Below are 19,626 nucleotides of genomic sequence, written 5' to 3'. Positions count from 1 at the left end.
TCATACAGTGAGAGACATCTTGTCCCGTTAACTTGTTTGCCTCTGGTCTGGTCTTTCTCGCACCCACCCACCTACTGACTGACACCTTGAATCAGGCTGTCAATGAGACTCTTTTCTCTGTTGCATGCACACACTGGTGATTAGACAGTCAGACTCTAAACATGCACATCAGACCTGGATCCTGCAACGTATAATCTTGTAGTTCACATTGGATTGTTTCCTGACTTTAAAAAGGTAAAAATATCCAACTTTCTGCGTGGGGTTTAACATCTAGACAGGCTTATTTAGACAGCACAAATACCACCACTGGGCTTGTCTTCCTATACCCTATAATAAATGATAACAGCCTCGTAAATGCATATTCTATTCCTACCAACATATATAGTATCTCTTCCTGTCTGCATCTTCTCACCTGGTCTTTAAAGCAGAATGTTCAGTATAGTGTTTTCTCTCCTCTCTCCATCTGCCATCCTTGCTTTTCTTCTTCAGTCCTGATGCTTCTGTATGCAGTATTCAGGGCTTAGCATAATAAGTATATGTATTAGGGATGAGGTGCTCAGACTGCTGGTTGCTGGTTGCTGATAGGACAGATTAGAGTTTGTGGTGTGTGAAGACAGGTTGCCAGATAGCGTTACAACACTGAACGATAAAAAAAAAAAAAAATGATAGCAACAGATGTAAACCGCAAACTGCACTGCAAGATATTCAGTTCTGGGTGGCGTTGCTATATGTATAGATACAGCATTAAGTTAAGATACTGTCAAATGCATACACGTGTAATGGAACCATATGGTAAATATCTTGAAAAATAAAGCTGTTTTACTATATTCACAATAATATAGCACTGTATATTAAGATATACATATTCATTACTAAGTGGCAGCTTATTAGCTTGCATATTAGTAGTAGTGTTGGCACATTATTAGTCATACTAAAGCATATATTACTGTCTTACTCTGCATAAGTATATTCAGTCATGCTGAATAAGAACATTTCCCCTAAATAACCTATTTGTAGCTTATTAATATTATTTCAGGAAGTTGCTGTACTTGAGTTATGACCTTAATATGCTTTGCTCAGTCTGGGAATTATAAACTAGGAGGAAGACCCATTATGAGCAAAAGGTTTCATGATTGTAATTCATTTAAAACAAGTTCCTTATTTACTCCTTATTATAGTAGTTACGGAGGAGGTTACTGAGGGAAAACCATTATATATGAACCTTAATATAAACTCTGTCCTAAAACACTGAAGGATAAAATCAGAATGAACTTGAGCAACTACTCAAAGTACATGGCTATAAATAAGTGGAAATGCTTTAAAAACCCCTGCCTATATGAAACTTTAACGGCATTATTAAAGGAATCTGTAAATGCCCACTCCTTAGGGAGTATAGAATCACTGACAGAAATGCTTGCAGCAGAAGGTGTAAAAAAAGCTCATGGGACAGCAAAACCAAAGCAAAGTAAATGTTCCCACTCCTCTGCTGTCATTCACATGAATCGTTGCACTATCCGTTTAACCCCAGGTGGAAGCCAGTGGTGTGTGCCCAAGGGGAATGGCACTCTTGCTTCCTGTTAACCCTTCTGAACAAAACATACCTGACAGTTACAGCTCTCTAAATCACTCCAGCCTACAGCCTAGAGCACATACTCTCTCCAATATGGCCTCCTCTTTCCGAGCATACATGCAGTCACTGAGTCTGTTCATTATGCACAGGCACATGGAAACTCACAAGGTCCCAAATGCCGCCACATGTAACCGTGGTGGAGATGGTAAGAAGTAGAACAATGAAATCCCCTCCTGACATGATGGATGTCGTCTCAGCAGAAGCACAAACAGACCTGTGGGAAACGACGATTCCCGCGGGAACAGAGATGGAGACCGAGCTGTGTTGGGAAAATGGAGCGATAAGGAGATGGAGAGACGGCGAGAGAGAGAGCAAGAGAGAGATTTTCCAGAGAATGGACCCTTGGAAGTGTGAAAGAGAAAGGGGGAAAAGTAAGAATGTGTGTGAGATGTTCAGCCCAGCTTGTGCTGCCGCCCCTGGGGAGAGCAGCTCCTCTGCCTGTCTCCTTTGATAACGAAACAGAGATGCCAGTTGCACCTCAGCTGCCTTTGTACCCATGGAAGCAAGGGCCTACAGCACAGCTGCCATTTTATGCCAAAGTTTATTCATAGATCCTCCTGCCATAGAGACCTGAGCACAGAGTCTGCAGCATGGCAGACCTGCTGTGGTATCAAGAACTTGTTTCAAATTAAAACTTAAAGGGACCAATGCATAGAAACAGACTAAGGCACATGTGTCAAACATTCGGCCCGGGGGCCAAATCCGGCCCGCCAAAGGGTCCAATCCGGCCCGCAGGATGAATTTGTGAAATGCAAAAATTACACTGAAAATATTAATAATCAAAGGTGTCAAAATCATTGTAATTCAAGTTCCTCATACAGACACATACAGTCTAATTAGATTTCAAGTGGGTTAGAACCAGTAAAATATTATAATAACCTATAAATAATGACAACCCCAAATTCTCTCTTTGTGTTTTTTGGTGTAAAAAATTAAAATTACATGAAAATGTTTACATTACCAAACTATGCTTTTACCAAAAACATGAATAACCTGAACAAATATGAACAAATGGAAATGTCTTCCATCCATCCATTATCTTCCACTTCTTCCAGGGCACGGGTCGCGGGGGTAACAGTCTAAGCAGGGACGCCCAGATTTCCCTCTCCCTAGACACCTCCTCCAGCTCTTCCGTGGGGACCCCGAGGCATTCCCAGGCCAGCCGAGAGACATAGTCTCTCCAATGTGTCCTGGGTCTTCCCCGAGGTCTCCTCCCGGTGGGACATGCCTGGAACACCTCCCCAGGGAGGCGTCCAGGAGGCATCCGAAACAGATGCCCGAGCCACCTCAGCTGGCCCCTCTCGAAATGTCTTAAGAAAAGTTAATGCAATTTTACCAATATTCTGCCTGTTGCTAAATGTTTTGTGAGATTGTAATGCACATGTGTAAATGATAAACTGATAAACCGAGACAAAATATGGTTAAAATTGCACTTGTTTTTCTTAAGACAATTCAAGTTCAAGTTCATTTTATTCAGATTTTTAAGGAAACTTTGTAGATGTAAACCTGATCATAATATAATTTTATTTTTTTCACTGTTATTATTTTACTGGTCCGGCCCATTTGAGATGAAATTGGTCTGAATGTGGCCCCTGAACTAAAATGAGTTGAACACCCCTGGACTAAGGCGTGTAATGAGTCACTCGGCACTGACTATTGGTCATCGGTAGTGCATCTGTTGTGCGATACTGTGGACTGTGGCTATTGTATTAGTACAAAAAGTGGTACTCCAAAAAAATCATGCGTAAGTGGAGGTTTTCAACATCTCTAATTGTTAGTCACAAGCAGTCATAATGTTACCAGAATCAACCACATGAATCTCTTAAAATACAGCAACTACTGATCTTGAGCAAAACAGAGATTTTCCTCTTATCCTGAAAGAATAGAAAATCTGAAAATGAAAACCTTTCTTCATAATTTTTTATCTGATCAATCCTTTTGTTCAAAGAAAAAAAGGAACAGATTCAAAAACACGATTTGGCAAGAAATGGTAATAAGACCAGTCATAAAATGGGGTATTCATATTTTGGCCTTTTTTCCACTATTGTTTCTGATGTTAGAGTGGAGAGAGAGAGAGAGGATGACATTCCACAAAGAGCAACACATGCTCTACCATGGGTTTCTCTGCATGTACTACACATTTGATAAAAGGTGTATCCGTGTCCTGTACAGTTACATTTTGTACCAAGAATACATGATACTCTTTATTCCCTCATTTTGCTCTGATCAGAGAGTCAATAGACTATGAATAGGAGTAATTGTACATGTGCCGCTCTGCGTTCATACTGGATTTAAGGAACTATATGTCTGCGACAAGTGCCTATCAGTATGTCTGCCATGAGATTTCTGTTATACGATGAGGCTTTGAAAATGTCTTCTAGGTACTTCCACAGCAAACCCGGAGAGGCTTATTGCACAGAAGGCCATCACCCCTTCTATATTTCTTTGAAAATCATTGTGGGAGTGTGTGTGTCTGAGTGTATGTGCGCAGATGGAAAGTCATTTAAGGCGACAGTCGGCATCGATCTCATCCTCTCAAATAGAAGAAGAAACTACACACAACATACCAGCCATTTGTTGCCACAGAATCTACTCTCTACCTTGTGTTGAAAACATCGGCACATGTGCACGTTTTCATCTGTGTATTGTTGAATATCTTGATTTTTAAGAAGCGGACTAGAAACAGACAAAAATGACGTAAGAAGTGAAGATAGTATATCTTTTTTTTCACTTTTATTTGGATTCACACAGTCTACTTACTATACATTACATACTATCGATCATATTAAATAGAGTCCTATTCATTTCATTCACAGTGAATCTTTTCTGAGTTTTATTGTGGCCACAAATCTTAGTGCCTACTTTACAGCTGCAGATAATGTAAAAACTATTTTAATCAGTGGCCAATGTATGTATTTGTATTAATTTTCAGCTGTCCATTTCACCTTTACACCTTGTTGTTTTTTTTGTGTTATTTGTGCAGAAATAGCTAAATAACTAAGTATCAGTTCCCTGTATACTGTAGAACTTGTGTCTGTAAAGGTTTATAAATCAAAATTATATTTTCTGCTTGTGATCATTGACTTCTGTATAATTTATTTTAGCGTCTGTCATCTTCCATCCATTTCTACAGCTATACTCTCCCACAAATATGTATGTATAGCTTACATAACGTTGCATTTTGTTGAAGGAATCATCAGTTTTATAAATGTTTTTATAGGAAACATAAGAAAACCAGAAAAGAAGAAAACTTTGGAACAAATGGTTGATCAAATATCTATCCATACCAATGTTACACTTAGGGAAATGCATGACAAACACAGCTGCCTTTTCCAAGTATAGCAAGAATTCATCAGCCCATAGATTTAAGGGAAAAAGTCATTCTCTCCATATTTCAAACCATAGTAATAATATGCATGTTGTCACGCTTTGCTGACTATTCTGCTCTTTCTGGCTGGCTGCTAATAATATCTTTAATAAATATAAGTCATATACCACTATATGAGCTCCTATATAGTTAAAATCAATAGTAGAGAAAGAACAATCACTTCTTTCAGCAAAAAGTATAACCAGTGTCTCCACGTTTCCTCCAACATAGGAAATAATATCCAATTAGTAGCCTGTACAGAGCACATGTTCAACCATCCTTCCTCCAAAATGACAAGTCCAGACTCTTTCTTTCATTTTAGTTGAGTGTTTCTTAATGTTCATATCATTGTTTCTATAATTTTATTGCCAATTCCTCTAATTTGCATTTAGCAAACTTGACTTCTGCTTTAAAGGGGCTAAATACAATAGTGATATTCTAAATTCTCAACAACAGAGGAAAGTCATGTATCAGAAAATAACCACCGATGAATCAACGCTTTTTATCCACGGTCTGTATGACTCACTGAATAAAGTATAAAGCTTCTTACACACATCTGTACTATAGTATCATCAAGTTTACTTCTTCAAGCAAAAACTTAGTGTGCGTGTGTGTCTTATAATCTTCATGTGTAGCATCAGCTGATTATAGACATTATAACTCTGGTTTTAGACAGAAAACAGCCACAGTAAAACCACAAATCACTTTTTTTTTCCCGTACAGCTTGTGTTGTCAATAGCTGACTTCTACAAAGCTTCTCCAGCCTCCTTGATCCTTGGTTTTCGATGTGCATTTAAGGAAACGGAGACATCTTTCAAGATGTCACCATCGAACATCAAGGAGTCAAGGATCCGAAGAGGCAGAAAATAAGGAATTGAGAAGAAGCTCTTTTGTAATACAGAGCAGTCTCATGGAACAGAAGAGATCATCACAAGTTAGACTGGATAAATGTATGTTTGTTATTCCATAGTAGGTAGAGCAGGCTTTCTCTCTGGACAGTGGCATTTTAACAGTAACAGTGGTTACACTAAGTTCAAATTGATGTTAAAGGAGTGGTTCCAGGCACAACAAACCCTGCCCTTTGCACGTATTGTAGCTTATTTTGGCATTGATCCAGGTGATGTCATCATGTCTATGCATGTGCTGATGTCAGTAGATCAAATGCCTCTGTATACAGGGTGGGGAAGCAAAATTTACAATATTTTGAGGCAGGGATTGAAAGACAGTGTATGACCAATTTGTTTATTGAAAGTCATGAGAATTTATTTGCCACAAGATAATTTACATAATAGTAAATGTTTTTATTCTGTGTGTCCTCCTTCTTTCTCAATAACTGCCTTCACACGCTTCCTGAAACTTGCGCAAGTGTTCCTCAAATATTCGGGTGACAACTTCTCCCATTCTTCTTTAATAGTATCTTCCAGACTTTCTCGTAATAGTTTTGCTCATAGTCATTCTCTTCTTTACATTATAAACAGTCTTTATGGACACTCCAACTATTTTTGAAGTCTCCTTTGGTGTGACGAGTGCATTCAGCAAATCACACACTCTCTGACGTTTGCTTTCCTGATTACTCATATGGGCAAAAGTTTGTGAAAAGGTATGGATAATAGTGTTAGGTATGATTATGACATCAATATATGTTTGGTTTCAAAATAATTGACGTAGTGCCTGCTGAGAAAAAACAACTAAATGTTCATTGTAAATTTTGCTTCCCCACCCTGTAGGTGCCAAGTTTGGAGTAAATTGAAACAACATTGATATTTTTATAGACATGTGAAATTTTGTCCATTATGAGTAAATGAGGGAAGAAAAAAGATTTTAAAAATTCAGAAAATATTTGAACTTTTACCTACTTTTCCTAAAATGTAGTGACATCTATTCTGGGTCACTGGCAATCTGTAAACCCAATATGGTATGAATTCAACCATTAGTTTTGCTGCTAGAGTGTTAACAAACAAAGAAACAAACCGAACCAAAAACAATACCCTTTGCCTCTCCTTCGGGGGGTGGGGTAAAAAAGGAAATGCTATATCATTAGCTTGTTTTCCATATTTCCCATCATGATTCTATGTTTTTTTTTCCCCTTTCAACATAGCCACACACCGCTATACCACCACATAACCGCTATCATCAACCTAGAAGGCAATTTTACACAACAGTTGCACGTACACATACAGGCCAATCATTCTGTTTAGAGTTTCTTTTTTCACCATTCAGCCTGATTAGGCAGAAATGAAATGCAATGATAGATTCAGCACTTACTCTCTCTCACACACACACACACACACACACACACACACACAGCAAATACCCGTCATTCCTCCATGATGCAAAAAGTCACAGAAGTCACCATCAATAATGGATAATACCTGTGTTTTCAGTGACATCAAAAACACACACAGATGGAGATGGGCAGTGGGTGAGCGATACAAACAGTTCGAGTGTGTCTTTGATCTGCTGCCTAAAATGACTTTATTATCCTGCTGTTTGAGAGGAGGGCTGAAGGAGCTGCACAGATGCTTTGCACGTGTATGTGTCATTTTGTCTGTGTGTGTGTGTTCATACTGTATAGTTATGGCTGTGTGCAAGTGACAGGCTGAACATATTCATTAGCGTGCGAGTTTTCATCAGGCAGGAAAAAAATGATGGCTAAAGGTCAGAAAAGAAGGGAACTGATGGAGTGGCTGAGGGGAGAAAAAGCAGATGGCAAACTGGAATAGAGGCGGGGACATAAAGAAACAGCAGGAATCAGGAAAAGGGACAGAAAATCTTGTAAAATTGTGTCTCTGTGACAGGCGTATATTGAAAGTCCTTTAAGTAAGTGATAAATGGCAATAATTATCATCCACTACCAAAAAAAAAAAGTGACAGAAACATGTTGAAAAGAAATGCAACACCCCTTGCATTCTCCGCCTCTAAATCTAACCCTAATGGCCTTAATGGCACAGCTCCTCCCAAATACAAAGGCCTTTTCCTTGAGCGAACTGCACCCCTTTATTTTCCTACTATTTTTGAGTGACAACCTATTTTGCTACTTCATTAAAAATGGCATAATTAGCACTTAAGAAAGAGTGGGTGGTGCTTTCTGATTATCATACTATGCGCTGCCTGTCATTTGTTGACAGAGAGACAAAGGGCCAGTCTTTCCCCCAGTAATGAAATTGTTTGCTTAGTGAGCCAGTGCCATTAGAGGCCACGTCTAAATTTAGAAAGCATGGTTTTGTATGATAATTAATCTTCAGTTATGATCAATAGGAGATGAAATATCTGTCAGGACACATTTCACTGCGACTCTCCTCGATTGAGTCAGAAAAAGTTCTGAGGTCAGTTTAATTGAGAGAAACATTGAGTTTAGGCTGAGCGTCTTCATCCGTTAGTCTCATGTCGATACAGAGTTGTCAGTCAATCCATATCTGTATTGATCTATTGTCAGTCTCAACGTACTGACCCGAGGGCTGTTCAATGCCACACACATGCATATTCGCAAACGAAATGCATGCAGCGTTTGTCCATTCATGGACCTTTGAGTGGGATGAAGCTGTCTGCTCTAACGCGTCTCAGTCTGAATAATTAATCATTACCTTTCTTTGCTACCTGCTTCTGTCTTCCTCCTCTATCCCCCTTTGTTCCTCACCTCTTTTTCAATCCTTCGTGGACTCTCCCATCTGTCCTTTAATGCCCACACACTATTTTTTTCCCCTCTTTTTTAGTTCTTTCACTTTAGACATGAGAATACAATCGGGTATATATATCAATGCCTAGTTTCTGGCAAAATCCACCCTCTACCAGAATTGACTCTATTCCTCCCCTGATATTCAAGCTTTGTAAAAAGTAGAAATACAGGGGAGTAAAGACTCTTTCTGATGTCCTTGAGAAAACTCCTCAAGCTATTGTATTTGTGCTGAATGAGAGTAGAATCCCTGAACTCATATCTTATTTTATCTTCTCTCGCCGCCTTCTCTCTTCTTTATCTGTGTAGCACCATCTCTGATCAGTGAGCTGCGGGCAGAGAAGATCGAGCAAAAGAGCATCACGCTGGTGTGGAAGGAGCCGTCTTACCCGAACAGCAACCGCACGGAATATGAAGTCAAATACTATGAGAAGGTAGATCTACTCTCATCATTACCAGCTCTTTTTATGCATTTATGTTTGTCTGTTCAAGTTTGGTTTGCACAATATGAAGAAAATCTGCAATGTGCAGTAACATAGTTGAGTATTACAATATAAACATGGTTCCCACAGGGTCTTGAGTTTACAAATCTGCAATTAATAAGTCTTTAAAAGGTATTGAATTTAACATGGTAGATCTTAAGTTATGTTCCCATACACTTGTTCGCTTTATTGTGTTTAAATGTGTCTGTTAAATGTCCAAGCTGCAAAGAAAGTAACACTCATCTACTCAGTTCCACCCCTTCCAACCTGACAATTTATATTGAAATTTGGAACCAATTGTCGCTGAATTTGCAGAAATTAATACTGATCATTCAACACATGCACAACCATTAGTCGCCTGAGAAAGCTGACTTTGGGAACTTAAAGGAATTCAATTCAACTTTATTTATAGAGCACATTTCATACACAAGGCAGACTCAATATGCTTCACAACAGGTATATAACATAGAAACATTAAATAAATAAATAAATAAAGTTGGATATGAAAACGAGCAACAGTCAAATAAACAGTAGAAGAAGGGAATTATTGTCCTGGGCATCCTCCGTCCTTAAACCCTCCTTCTCGGTAAAAAAAAAAAAAAATCCAAAAACCCAGTGGGAAAAGAGAGACCTCGATGAGAACCACAGTGATGGAGAGATCCACTCCCATGGACGGACAGGCTGTAGATGCACCAGGACTGATGGACGTCCATTTGCAGATGTAGTTCCAGTCTGTAAAGATGCAATAGGGTGGGGGCCCATGAGGGGGTCCATCTAGTCAGATGAGATTGGTGAGGGTGAGGAGGTTCATCCAGACAGGAATGGCTCACAAGCAAAAAGTAAGCATGGGGAAGTGCAAATTTAATAATGTTTGGGTGGAGAAAAGGTCATTCTCCACCTGATTGACACAAATGGAGGGGAATGTGTTTGCAGCTCCTTGCACTTTGTACAATAAATCAGTTCAACTCAACAATGGGAACGATGGGAATCAAGCCGTTGGAGTAAATAAATACATTTTCCCAAATTGTAGGAGTCACAAATTTTTGCCAGTATGGCTGTGAAATGGGCCTTAAATTCTGTTTCAAGTTGACTTAAAAAGGTCTTCAAAAGTCTTAAATTCAACTTGTAGAAACCTGTAGGAACCCTATATAAACTCATATCATATCACCATAAAATTAGCCCTAATTAATCACAGCACAGTGTCCAGCTTTGTCAATGGCCAGCTGTAAAAGCATGATCCATGTTTCCAGGGCTTCATTCAATAGGGTAAATGTCTATATGAGTAAATAGCATGATTATTATTATTTTATTAACTCTTTTTTGCAAGGGTTGAACTTACACTACTTGACTTTATGAATGAAATCTATCATTAAACCACTTCTAAGGGTAAGACATAGAAGATAAGTTAAGTGGAGTAATGAGGAAAGGCCTCAACTCTTTTGTTGTGTTCTATTATTGTAGTTTCAACGTTCAAACTGAATTACAGTGGGAACCTGATATATGTACCTGTAACTATATCACAATAGGAAGCGACGCTACAAAACTGTACACAATTATCAAAATGTGTTACATATGAAATGATGGAGACAAAGGTTACACATATCTTAAATTATACATGCACAATGCAGAACATTGATCACACATCATCTAAACTGTGCTGGCATGAGGGTACATTCACACCCCCATGGTTTGGTTGGATGTTACTAAAAATCACTCACGTCCTCTTTGTTTAGAATCTATAATTTTCACACCTAGTATACACACAAGGTCCAACATTGTGTGTATTCTAGGTGTGAAAAGGGACATTCCACAACTAGAGACCGTGCATAGAATTATAGCATTGGCCTTCCCATCAGCCAAACACATTATTTTAATGAACTGGAACCAATACAAACCAATTATCAAAAAAGACTCTAAGTAATGTACTAATTTAATACTAATATTTCATTACATACTAAAGGCACTTAAAATGTTGGAATATGTTTGTATGGTTTGATGTACTATTAAAACAGCGGTAGTTGAAGTATTGAGGTCAGTTACTGCAGTAACACTAACTTTTCAGAGAAATGTAATGGAGTAAAAAAGTACAATGTTCACTTTTAACAAGTTAGTGAAATATAGGAGTATAATGCTGCATAAAATAAGGAAATACTCAAGTAAAGTATAAAGAACTGTAACACTACACTAAAAATCATTAATTACATTTCACCACGGTCAGTATTGAAAATGTTATAGTGTGTTATTCAGTATGGTTTACTTTCTTTGTAACATTTGTTGGCCTGTTGAAACGCAGAAACATTGACTTCTGTTTACATGTTTCTCACTTGGGAAGGGTGTAATCAATTCTTCAGTTTTTCCTATAGGACAGCTCATCAGAAGTTTGTTTAAATTGACGTGTCCTCATTGATTTTCACCACAGAAACTATGATTTGTGGATCTCATTCCCACATGTGCTTTATTTTTTCAGCACTAATTCAGTTTCTTGGTGTGATCAAAACAGGTTCTACTCTGTTTCACATGATAAATCCCCCATAAATGTTTAGTACACTTGTAAAAAAAAAAAAAAAAAAAAAAAAAAAAAAAAGATGTATTTTATTGTGTAATTGAAGAGCCACCGATGCACACATTTCACTGTATATTACTGCCATATTCTCTTTAGCAGTTATTGGTAACAAGTGTAATTTCATCCCCCTTATCACATTCATTTAACATAGCACTTAGTCAGATTGTGGCCTCTTCATCACCAGTCATAGTCTTCACAGTAAATCTGTCATGCACATAAGCCACATCTGTCACACTCACACGTCTCCATTTTCATACGCTGCATTTGCAGGCGATGCCAGGTCTTTGTATTTGGCTGTGTCGTGCTCTCACCCAATTTCACACCACCTTCTCTTCTCTATGCTTCACCATATTTAATAAAGCCATGCTCCTTACTGCTGTACTCCCACATATTTAGAAAAAAAATGTATATACTGTATATATATAATACCATAGAAGAGGGATGGAATAAGTAAGATACAAGGAAATAGAAAAGATAGCACGGTGTGTGGAGCAATTTGAAAGAATTTGATGCTTGTGCAGTGACTGAGGAATAGAAAAGGCTAGAGAGGGTATTAGGGAACGATAACTTGGCGGAAAGATGCCTGCAAGTGGAAAAGCACAAGTGAATAAAGATAGTTTGTGAGAGTATATGCAGGAGAAAGCAGCAAGGGTGAATTAGATAAAAAGAAAAAAATAGGTAGAGCATAACACAGCCAGAAAGTAAGATTGCTAAAAGGTCTTGGATGAAAAGGTAATACAACTATACTGCAACAAAACCTATTTGCTCATGGCCTTTTTTTCCCTTCTTTTTCATCACAATGTTTTGCAGAATAGATCTGCGTAATATATGGGTCGATATATTAATAACTGGCCAAACCATATGTAGCCCATGTGGTATTTAAACATGCCCAATCTGGATGACATATGGGGTACGAGTGCTTAACTTGAGGAATAACAAACAATACATAGAGCTAGAAAGAATGAAAAAGGAATGATTCATAACACTGCTGACAAATTCACTGTTTATTCATAAAGTGATATTGCACTGTGTTTCATGTGGGTGCTGTTGTTGTTTTCCTCCCACTAATCTTTTCCAGGAACTGCATGTTTTCCACTTTCTTCTCTCCATCCTCCTCTTTGTCACATATGAACTCATTCTACAGGAGGAGCTTTTAATCTTTCATTGTTTCAGCCGCCGTGTCCCTCTCTCTGCCGTTCTACTTCAGTCATTCTCTGTCCTTCCGCTGCTATTGTTTTAGTAAGATGAAAAAGCAATAAAGATCACACATGCAGCTCCAAATCCTCATTTCCTAATTCACGTAGCATTGAATGCACACATGAATGCTCTCATGAACATGCCTAATCACGCTCATGCTTTACAATGATTACCTTTTTTTTTTTTTCTTTTCTCCCCTTGCTTATAAATTAGATTGAACATCAGTGCTGTGTACAAGCTTGGCTGAAGTGATCTTATTGACATGCAAACACATGAAATGTAACAAGGGCTGTTTGTTGATACAAGGCGATAATGTGAAACGAATAGCAGTGTGCAAGTAAAGGCAAACATATCAGACAAGTGAAGTAATTATGATAATGTGTCGCTTACTTACTGCCCCCCTTGAGCCCACTTGTGCAAGGTCTGACTCATTCTTCCATAGAGAGGAACACAAGGACACCACCTTCACTTTAGTTTTAATCACCTCTCTCACAGATCTCTTGAAGTTTCTTCCATAAAATATATCAAGTGAATTTGTAGCAAAGTTTTGAAAAGTCTGAAAAATGAAATTATATGCGTTTCCATAAACTGGTTCGGAGCAAATAATGTAGGCTGTGTTGTGTTGTCAGCATGTGGCATGGCTCTGTTAAAATGAACAGCGGAAAGAGAGCGTTATGTTGTTTTCTAAATAATAATAATGAATAATTTGGCCTCCTCATCAGTCCACATGACCTATTCTACCGGATTTATTTTCACACTTAATCAGCATACCTGGGGAGACGGAGCACACAGCTGAGCAGTTAGCTCACTTGAGATAAATGTTTGCTATGTCAGAATTTATTTATTCATTTAAAAAAAAAAGTGTTTCCATTTTCTCTGTGCAGTTTGCTCTTTTCCAAAAAGAAACTGCAAAAACTCCTTTAACTGAGTAAAACAAACTTTTTTGCACTTTTTTTTGTATTTTCCCATTTCTATAAATATTTTTCATTGCAAAATTTCCAATTGTGCATTAAATATGTTTAAAATACCCCTACTGTCAGTTTATTTTTCTTCATGTGACACATTAACTTAACTCTTGTACCTCACTTTGTATGTTCTTAGAGGACAAAAATGTCTTAAACTATTATAATTCTGATCATCACTACCACATTTTGGGCAACACAGTGGTGCAGTGGTTAGCGCTCGTGCCTCACAGACAGAAGGTCTTGGGTTCGATTCCAACACCAGTTGACGGGGGGTGGGACCTTTTCTGTGTGGAGTTTGCATGTTCTCTCCGGGTACTCCGGCTTCCTCCCACCATCCAAACACATGCACTGATAGGTTAACTGGTTAATCTAAATTGCCCATAGGTGTGAATGTGAGAGCGATTATTTGTCTCTATATGTTCAGCCCTGTGATGAACTGGCGAAATGTCCAGGGTGTACCCCGCCTTTGCCCGTAAGTAGCTGGGATAGGCTCCAAGTGACACCCGTGACCCTAGTGAGGATAAAGCGGGTTCAGAAAATGAATGAACTACCACATTTTCATTTATTTTGGAGAAATGAATAGTTTTCTGTATACTTTTCAGTCATCTGACTCTGGGGTATGCCAGTTGTTATTGCCCACACTGAACTTGATGCATTTTTACTTTGCGAGTTCCCACTTCAGTGTCCTCTTCCTAAAACCACTATAAAAATGCTGTAAAAACACAGGGTAAAAGAACTCCGGCTTCTCGACCTGTCAATTTTCAGACTCTTTGAGAATGAAGTTTTTACTCCTCTCTTCCACTCTCAATAAATGCATCCACTTATTACCGAAGGCTTTGGTTCAGAGTCAAAATGGCCCCTCATGTCCCACAGCATCACAAACTGTGCCTTGGAATGAACAAGGCATCTCACAAATGGATTCCACCTACTCGTCTCACTCCTCTCCTCCTTTGTTTCTCTGTCTCTCGCTTCTCTGTCTCTGCAGGAACAAAAGGATCAGAGTTATTCGACTGTCAAAACCGCAGTCCCACGGATCAGTGTCACTAACCTCAAACCTGGCACTACATATGTCTTCCTCATTCGCCCCTTCTCCACGCCGGCCCCCTCCTCACCCCTGTCCTCTTCCCATCTCTCATCCTCCTCTTCTTCTTCTTCATCCTCTGCCTCCTCATCATCCTCCTCATCCATTTCTTCATCTTCCTCCACTTCTTCATCGGCCTCTTCTTCATCCTCCTCATCATCATCCTCCTCCTCCTCTTCGTCTCCGCCGCCAATCGACTACGGTGCATACAGCGCTCCCCTGGAGCTGCAGACTCTTGGAGAGTGTGAGTAGCCGTTTTTCGCCTCCTCCCCCTTTCTCCTCCTCACTTTCCCTCCTTTTCCTGTCACTCCCTCCTTTCAGCAGCGCCAGGCAGATTGGGATGGGGGTTTGTATAGGCACTGGGCCAACCCCATACAATGTTCACGCTGCTAGAGTGAGTGAGAAAAGGAAAAGGAGAAGGAGATGTGACTGTCTGAGAGTATGTGTGAAGATTCAAGATTTTACCAGTAAGCTGTGAAATGGTTCTTTTTGGTGCAAGTTGATATTGTGTCCCTTGTGCCATCTCGGAGCTGTTTGTGACTGTGTGTCTTTGTGTACAGTATGTATGAGCTTCAATCCTTGTAGAGCTCATGATTTTTTTTTTTTTTTTTCCCCTGAACCTTTTATTTATCCAGGAAAGGGATTTGTTGAGTATACAGAGTGTTACTGCAGTCAGCTGCTTCACACCGTTTATACAGTTTATCTCATCTGAGAGCTGTCCTGTGCAACAGCTATCTTTTTATTGTGGTCCAATAACAATAGCTCTGCCAGATGGGGTTTCACTCAAAATGTTTCTGTTGTTTTTCCTTTGTTAGGGTGAGTTACACAATCACTTCTGTAGCTCATGTTTATCTCCACTGCTACATTTATCCCGGAGTAGATGAACTCTAAAATACATGATAATAGCCCGCAGTAATATACACATCCATGCGTAGAGGTCAGACTTGCAAAAAGCTTTTAAACAATTTAAGGTGTGTGCCAGCATCAGCCATAATTACGCAATCATTACATTTATCTGGCATTTGAAAGTCACAAAAACAAGTGGAAACTAAGTGGTCCATTACTACTGGCCATGGGATGCTTCACAGCTTTACCATTACAGTTAATACATTGTTGAGGGAGAGTAAAACAGATTATGTGTTGTAAAGGTTTCCCAAATGGTATAATATTGTGACTGAACATGCAGGGAATAGTAAACAAACATGACACTTTGTATTCTGGCACAAATAGTCACTATTTTGGTGTCGCTTATTGCGTAAATATTAGCACTATATTTGCTTTTTTATTAGCTTATTTATTCATAACTCAGGATAAGTTCTCCATTTTGAAGTGAGGTCTTGCTTATAATTAATTCACTAATGGTTTGACACTGAACTTGTGTGGGTTAATACATGTCAACCTATTAGTTATGAGCGAGACCCCACTCTAGACTGGAGAACAGTCCACGTAGGAAGGACTTAATTTAGAGCTATTCGGGCACTGTTTGTTAAAGATGAATAGGCCATATTTGTTAAGTGCTGTGAAGGCAGAGCAGCTATTCTTACATTATTACCTTATCTCATGTCCAGCAAACAATAACTTCCTTATTTGCTATGAATAAGCAGTAATTAGGTGGTAAACCAGGGTTCTTTATTAATGACTAATAAAGTACAAATATGCTAATAATATGCATACTATTGTGCCTGTAAATGGTGAATATACACAATGTGGACAAAAGTATTGGGACATGTTGAATTCAGGTTTCATCTGTAAAAGGGGTTGGAGGTAGTCACGGCTACATTGTTCTAATTGCTCTGCCTTTACATTTCTGAAGTATTGGTTATTTTCTGACCATGTATCATCATTTTGAAATCACAAGCTAATGTCTATTTCATTCAACTGCCAGGAAGAAAAAGTAGCCTTCAGCCTTCATAGACCTAAAAAGCCACTGGTATCAAAAGCATCTACTGATCTAAAGTGTTGAATAACTTTTGAACCACTAATTCTATAAATCCAGTTTAATAACTGAGGTAAAATACAGTTTCTCAGCCTTTCATATATGACCCATTTGGATGTTCAGAGGCTTTGTAATAAAGGTACAAATCCTATCATCCTCTGCAACATTGATTCACCACTAAAACCCATGTGCCCATGTAATTTGACAAATGACAATGGTTGTAGATGCTTTTGGCTTCTGTTTTACAGTAGCTTTCTCTGTTTTGACATAATAACATTTGAATTTACTCTGATCTTTTATAAAAACCTACACGGTCAGTAAATTAAATACAGAAAAATACTTGACTTTCACTGAAAACTGCTAAATTCAGATGGTAGTATTATAATAAATAGTGATAAATCACTTACAAAAGGGTAAGTGTAGAGAAAAAAAATCATGTAAGTCACCACAAAAAATAGTTCTACATCTTTAATGGTTAAACTTCAAAGAAATATTGATTGATAAACATGTGTCCCAATATTTTTGTCCATATAGTACATGTTGGAAAATATAAAGTCTTTTTCACTTTAACCCATGAAGACCCAAACATCCACCAACGACCAAAATCATCTACTGATATAAACTGTTTAGTCCCTGTTGATCCACTAATTCTATCAATCCATGTAAATAATTGGTGTAAAATACAGTTTGTCATCTTTTCATGGTCATCAGATATGACCCATTTGGATGTTCAGAAGCTCCATAGTGAATCTGGAAACACCATCATCTTCTACAACATTGATTCACCAGTAAAACCTATGGAGTTGGATCAATGACAGTGGATGGACACACTGGGTTTATGTTCAGTTAATGATAGATTTCACTATAAACGTCACTTTTTCTTCAAATTTCTCTATTCTTGATAATAGTAGCCCTCAACTTTAATCTGAGCTTTTCTGGACATCTACATGATTAGTAAATTAAATGTTGGAAAATACCTGATTTTCCCTGAAAAATAAAACACAATTACAATAGATAATATTATAATAAATGGTGATAAACCACTTAAGGATGGCTAAATATAGAGAAAAATTAATTTGGGAACTGGCACAAATGTCACACTGGGTCCTTATGGGTTAAGTTTCACTCCAATGAAATCATATTTCCACGTGGTCATTGTTTAAATGTGATTATATGTTGAATCATGTAATTGTTGTGAAATGAATCCCATATGAAGGTATAATTGGACCTGGGTAACACTATGTCCCCAGCTCCATTTGTCTAGAGGCTTTTCTTACATTTTGCCATGTCTCTATACATGTGTAATGAGTATTTTTTTTTTTTTTTCGGTTGTTTATTCCAGTGGCGCTGGCGTCCAGCGAGCAGAATCCAGTGGTGATCATTGTTGTTGTATCCGTGGCTGCCCTGATCATGTTGCTTTCAATGGGAGTTGGGCTGCTCATCTGGAGAAGGTAGATATGTATTTAAAGCCTTAAACACACACACACACACACAGGAAATACAAATCAGTCCCGGGTGATTCACCAAATGTTGTTCTTTGGATCATCATATCATTGCTGGATTTTTACTGCCCATAGCATGTTTTATGTGTACAAACACTCAGTCATATCCTCCGTCAACTGTCAACTGTCACACGCTAGTCCATAATAATCCAGATTAGTGTAATCCAATGATATTAGTCCCTCTGTGAAAGGAAGGTGCAGTGGCATTGAGAGAATTACTGAACACCATCATGAGTAGGAGTCAGCATCTGCATATGGAAGAGGACTTGATATTAGTCATGTCTGCTTTTTTTTGTTCTTGTTTTTTTTTTTTTTATTCACGTCTTTGCTGTATAATTAGGTTTTTAGGTTGTTTTGTTTGTAATTATATTATTATTTGGAAAGGCAAATGTCCATCACACACATTAATTACAGCCTTAGTCATTCAAGTAAATAAAAAAGGATGCATGCAGAAAGTTTCAGTGATTATATCCATATTCCTTTTATGGACCACTAATTTTCCACTTGAAGCAATAACACATCGGAACAGAACAGGGGAGTGCACCACCTCATTCATTCAAAACATCACATTAAAAAAGAGGATAGGTTCACACAAAGCACAAGTACAGTTAAATGAAATCAGATTTGATTGGTTTTACATATTCAATCCATTTGGACCAGATCGTATACATATTTTTCTTTTTCAACTCTGAGGGAAAAAGATATCTTCTCCATAACATAAATCTCATAGACAATTCCAATCCATTCATCAATGGTGGGTGGTTCTACTTTTAACCATTTCCTCGTAACGGATTTCTTACTTGCTGCCAATAGTGCTGTCTAATTAGGTTTTACACAAAAAAATGAAATTGAAATAGTAAAGACATTAGAAAGATGAGACCAGTGACACCAACATGACAAATGATTTAGTTGAAGTTATAGAGTTGATAGTGCAGGCTTATTATTTCATCACATTATCTAATGGAGATCAAAGATGTCTGGGAACAGCTAATGGTGTTTTAACTCAAAGCAATGTGACTCACAGGTAACAGCAGTGCCTTTTTGAACCCCCAACTGTGACCTAATTTTTCAGCATACTGCCCACTCTTATTAAATCAAGATTTCTTTCAAGACAGAATTTAGCGGTGGCTGGAAGGGACGTTTCAGAGTCAGTGTAAGAGGCTTTATTTCTGATAAGCAAATAAAGTAAAAGCCAAGGACTTTTAGGGTCAAAATATTCGGCCTGATATT

General features: G+C 38.2%; 1 protein-coding gene across 1 annotated transcript in view; it reads left to right on the top strand.

Moving 5' to 3' along the window:
* The window catches only part of epha10 (EPH receptor A10), a 208,475-nt gene that overhangs the window by 148,042 nt on the left and 40,807 nt on the right, over positions 1 to 19,626 (top strand). The window contains exons 6-8 of the mRNA XM_030146536.1: positions 8,980 to 9,104; positions 14,863 to 15,202; positions 18,237 to 18,345. Coding sequence (XP_030002396.1) covers positions 8,980 to 9,104; positions 14,863 to 15,202; positions 18,237 to 18,345 — 574 coding nt within the window. The remainder of the gene's footprint in view (positions 1 to 8,979; positions 9,105 to 14,862; positions 15,203 to 18,236; positions 18,346 to 19,626) is intronic.

Source organism: Sphaeramia orbicularis, chromosome 11 (assembly GCF_902148855.1).
Source record: "Sphaeramia orbicularis chromosome 11, fSphaOr1.1, whole genome shotgun sequence".
Classification (NCBI taxonomy): domain Eukaryota; kingdom Metazoa; phylum Chordata; class Actinopteri; order Kurtiformes; family Apogonidae; genus Sphaeramia; species Sphaeramia orbicularis.
The sequence above is the reverse complement of the archived record's forward strand: the minus strand, read 5'-3'. Positions and strand labels throughout refer to the sequence as shown.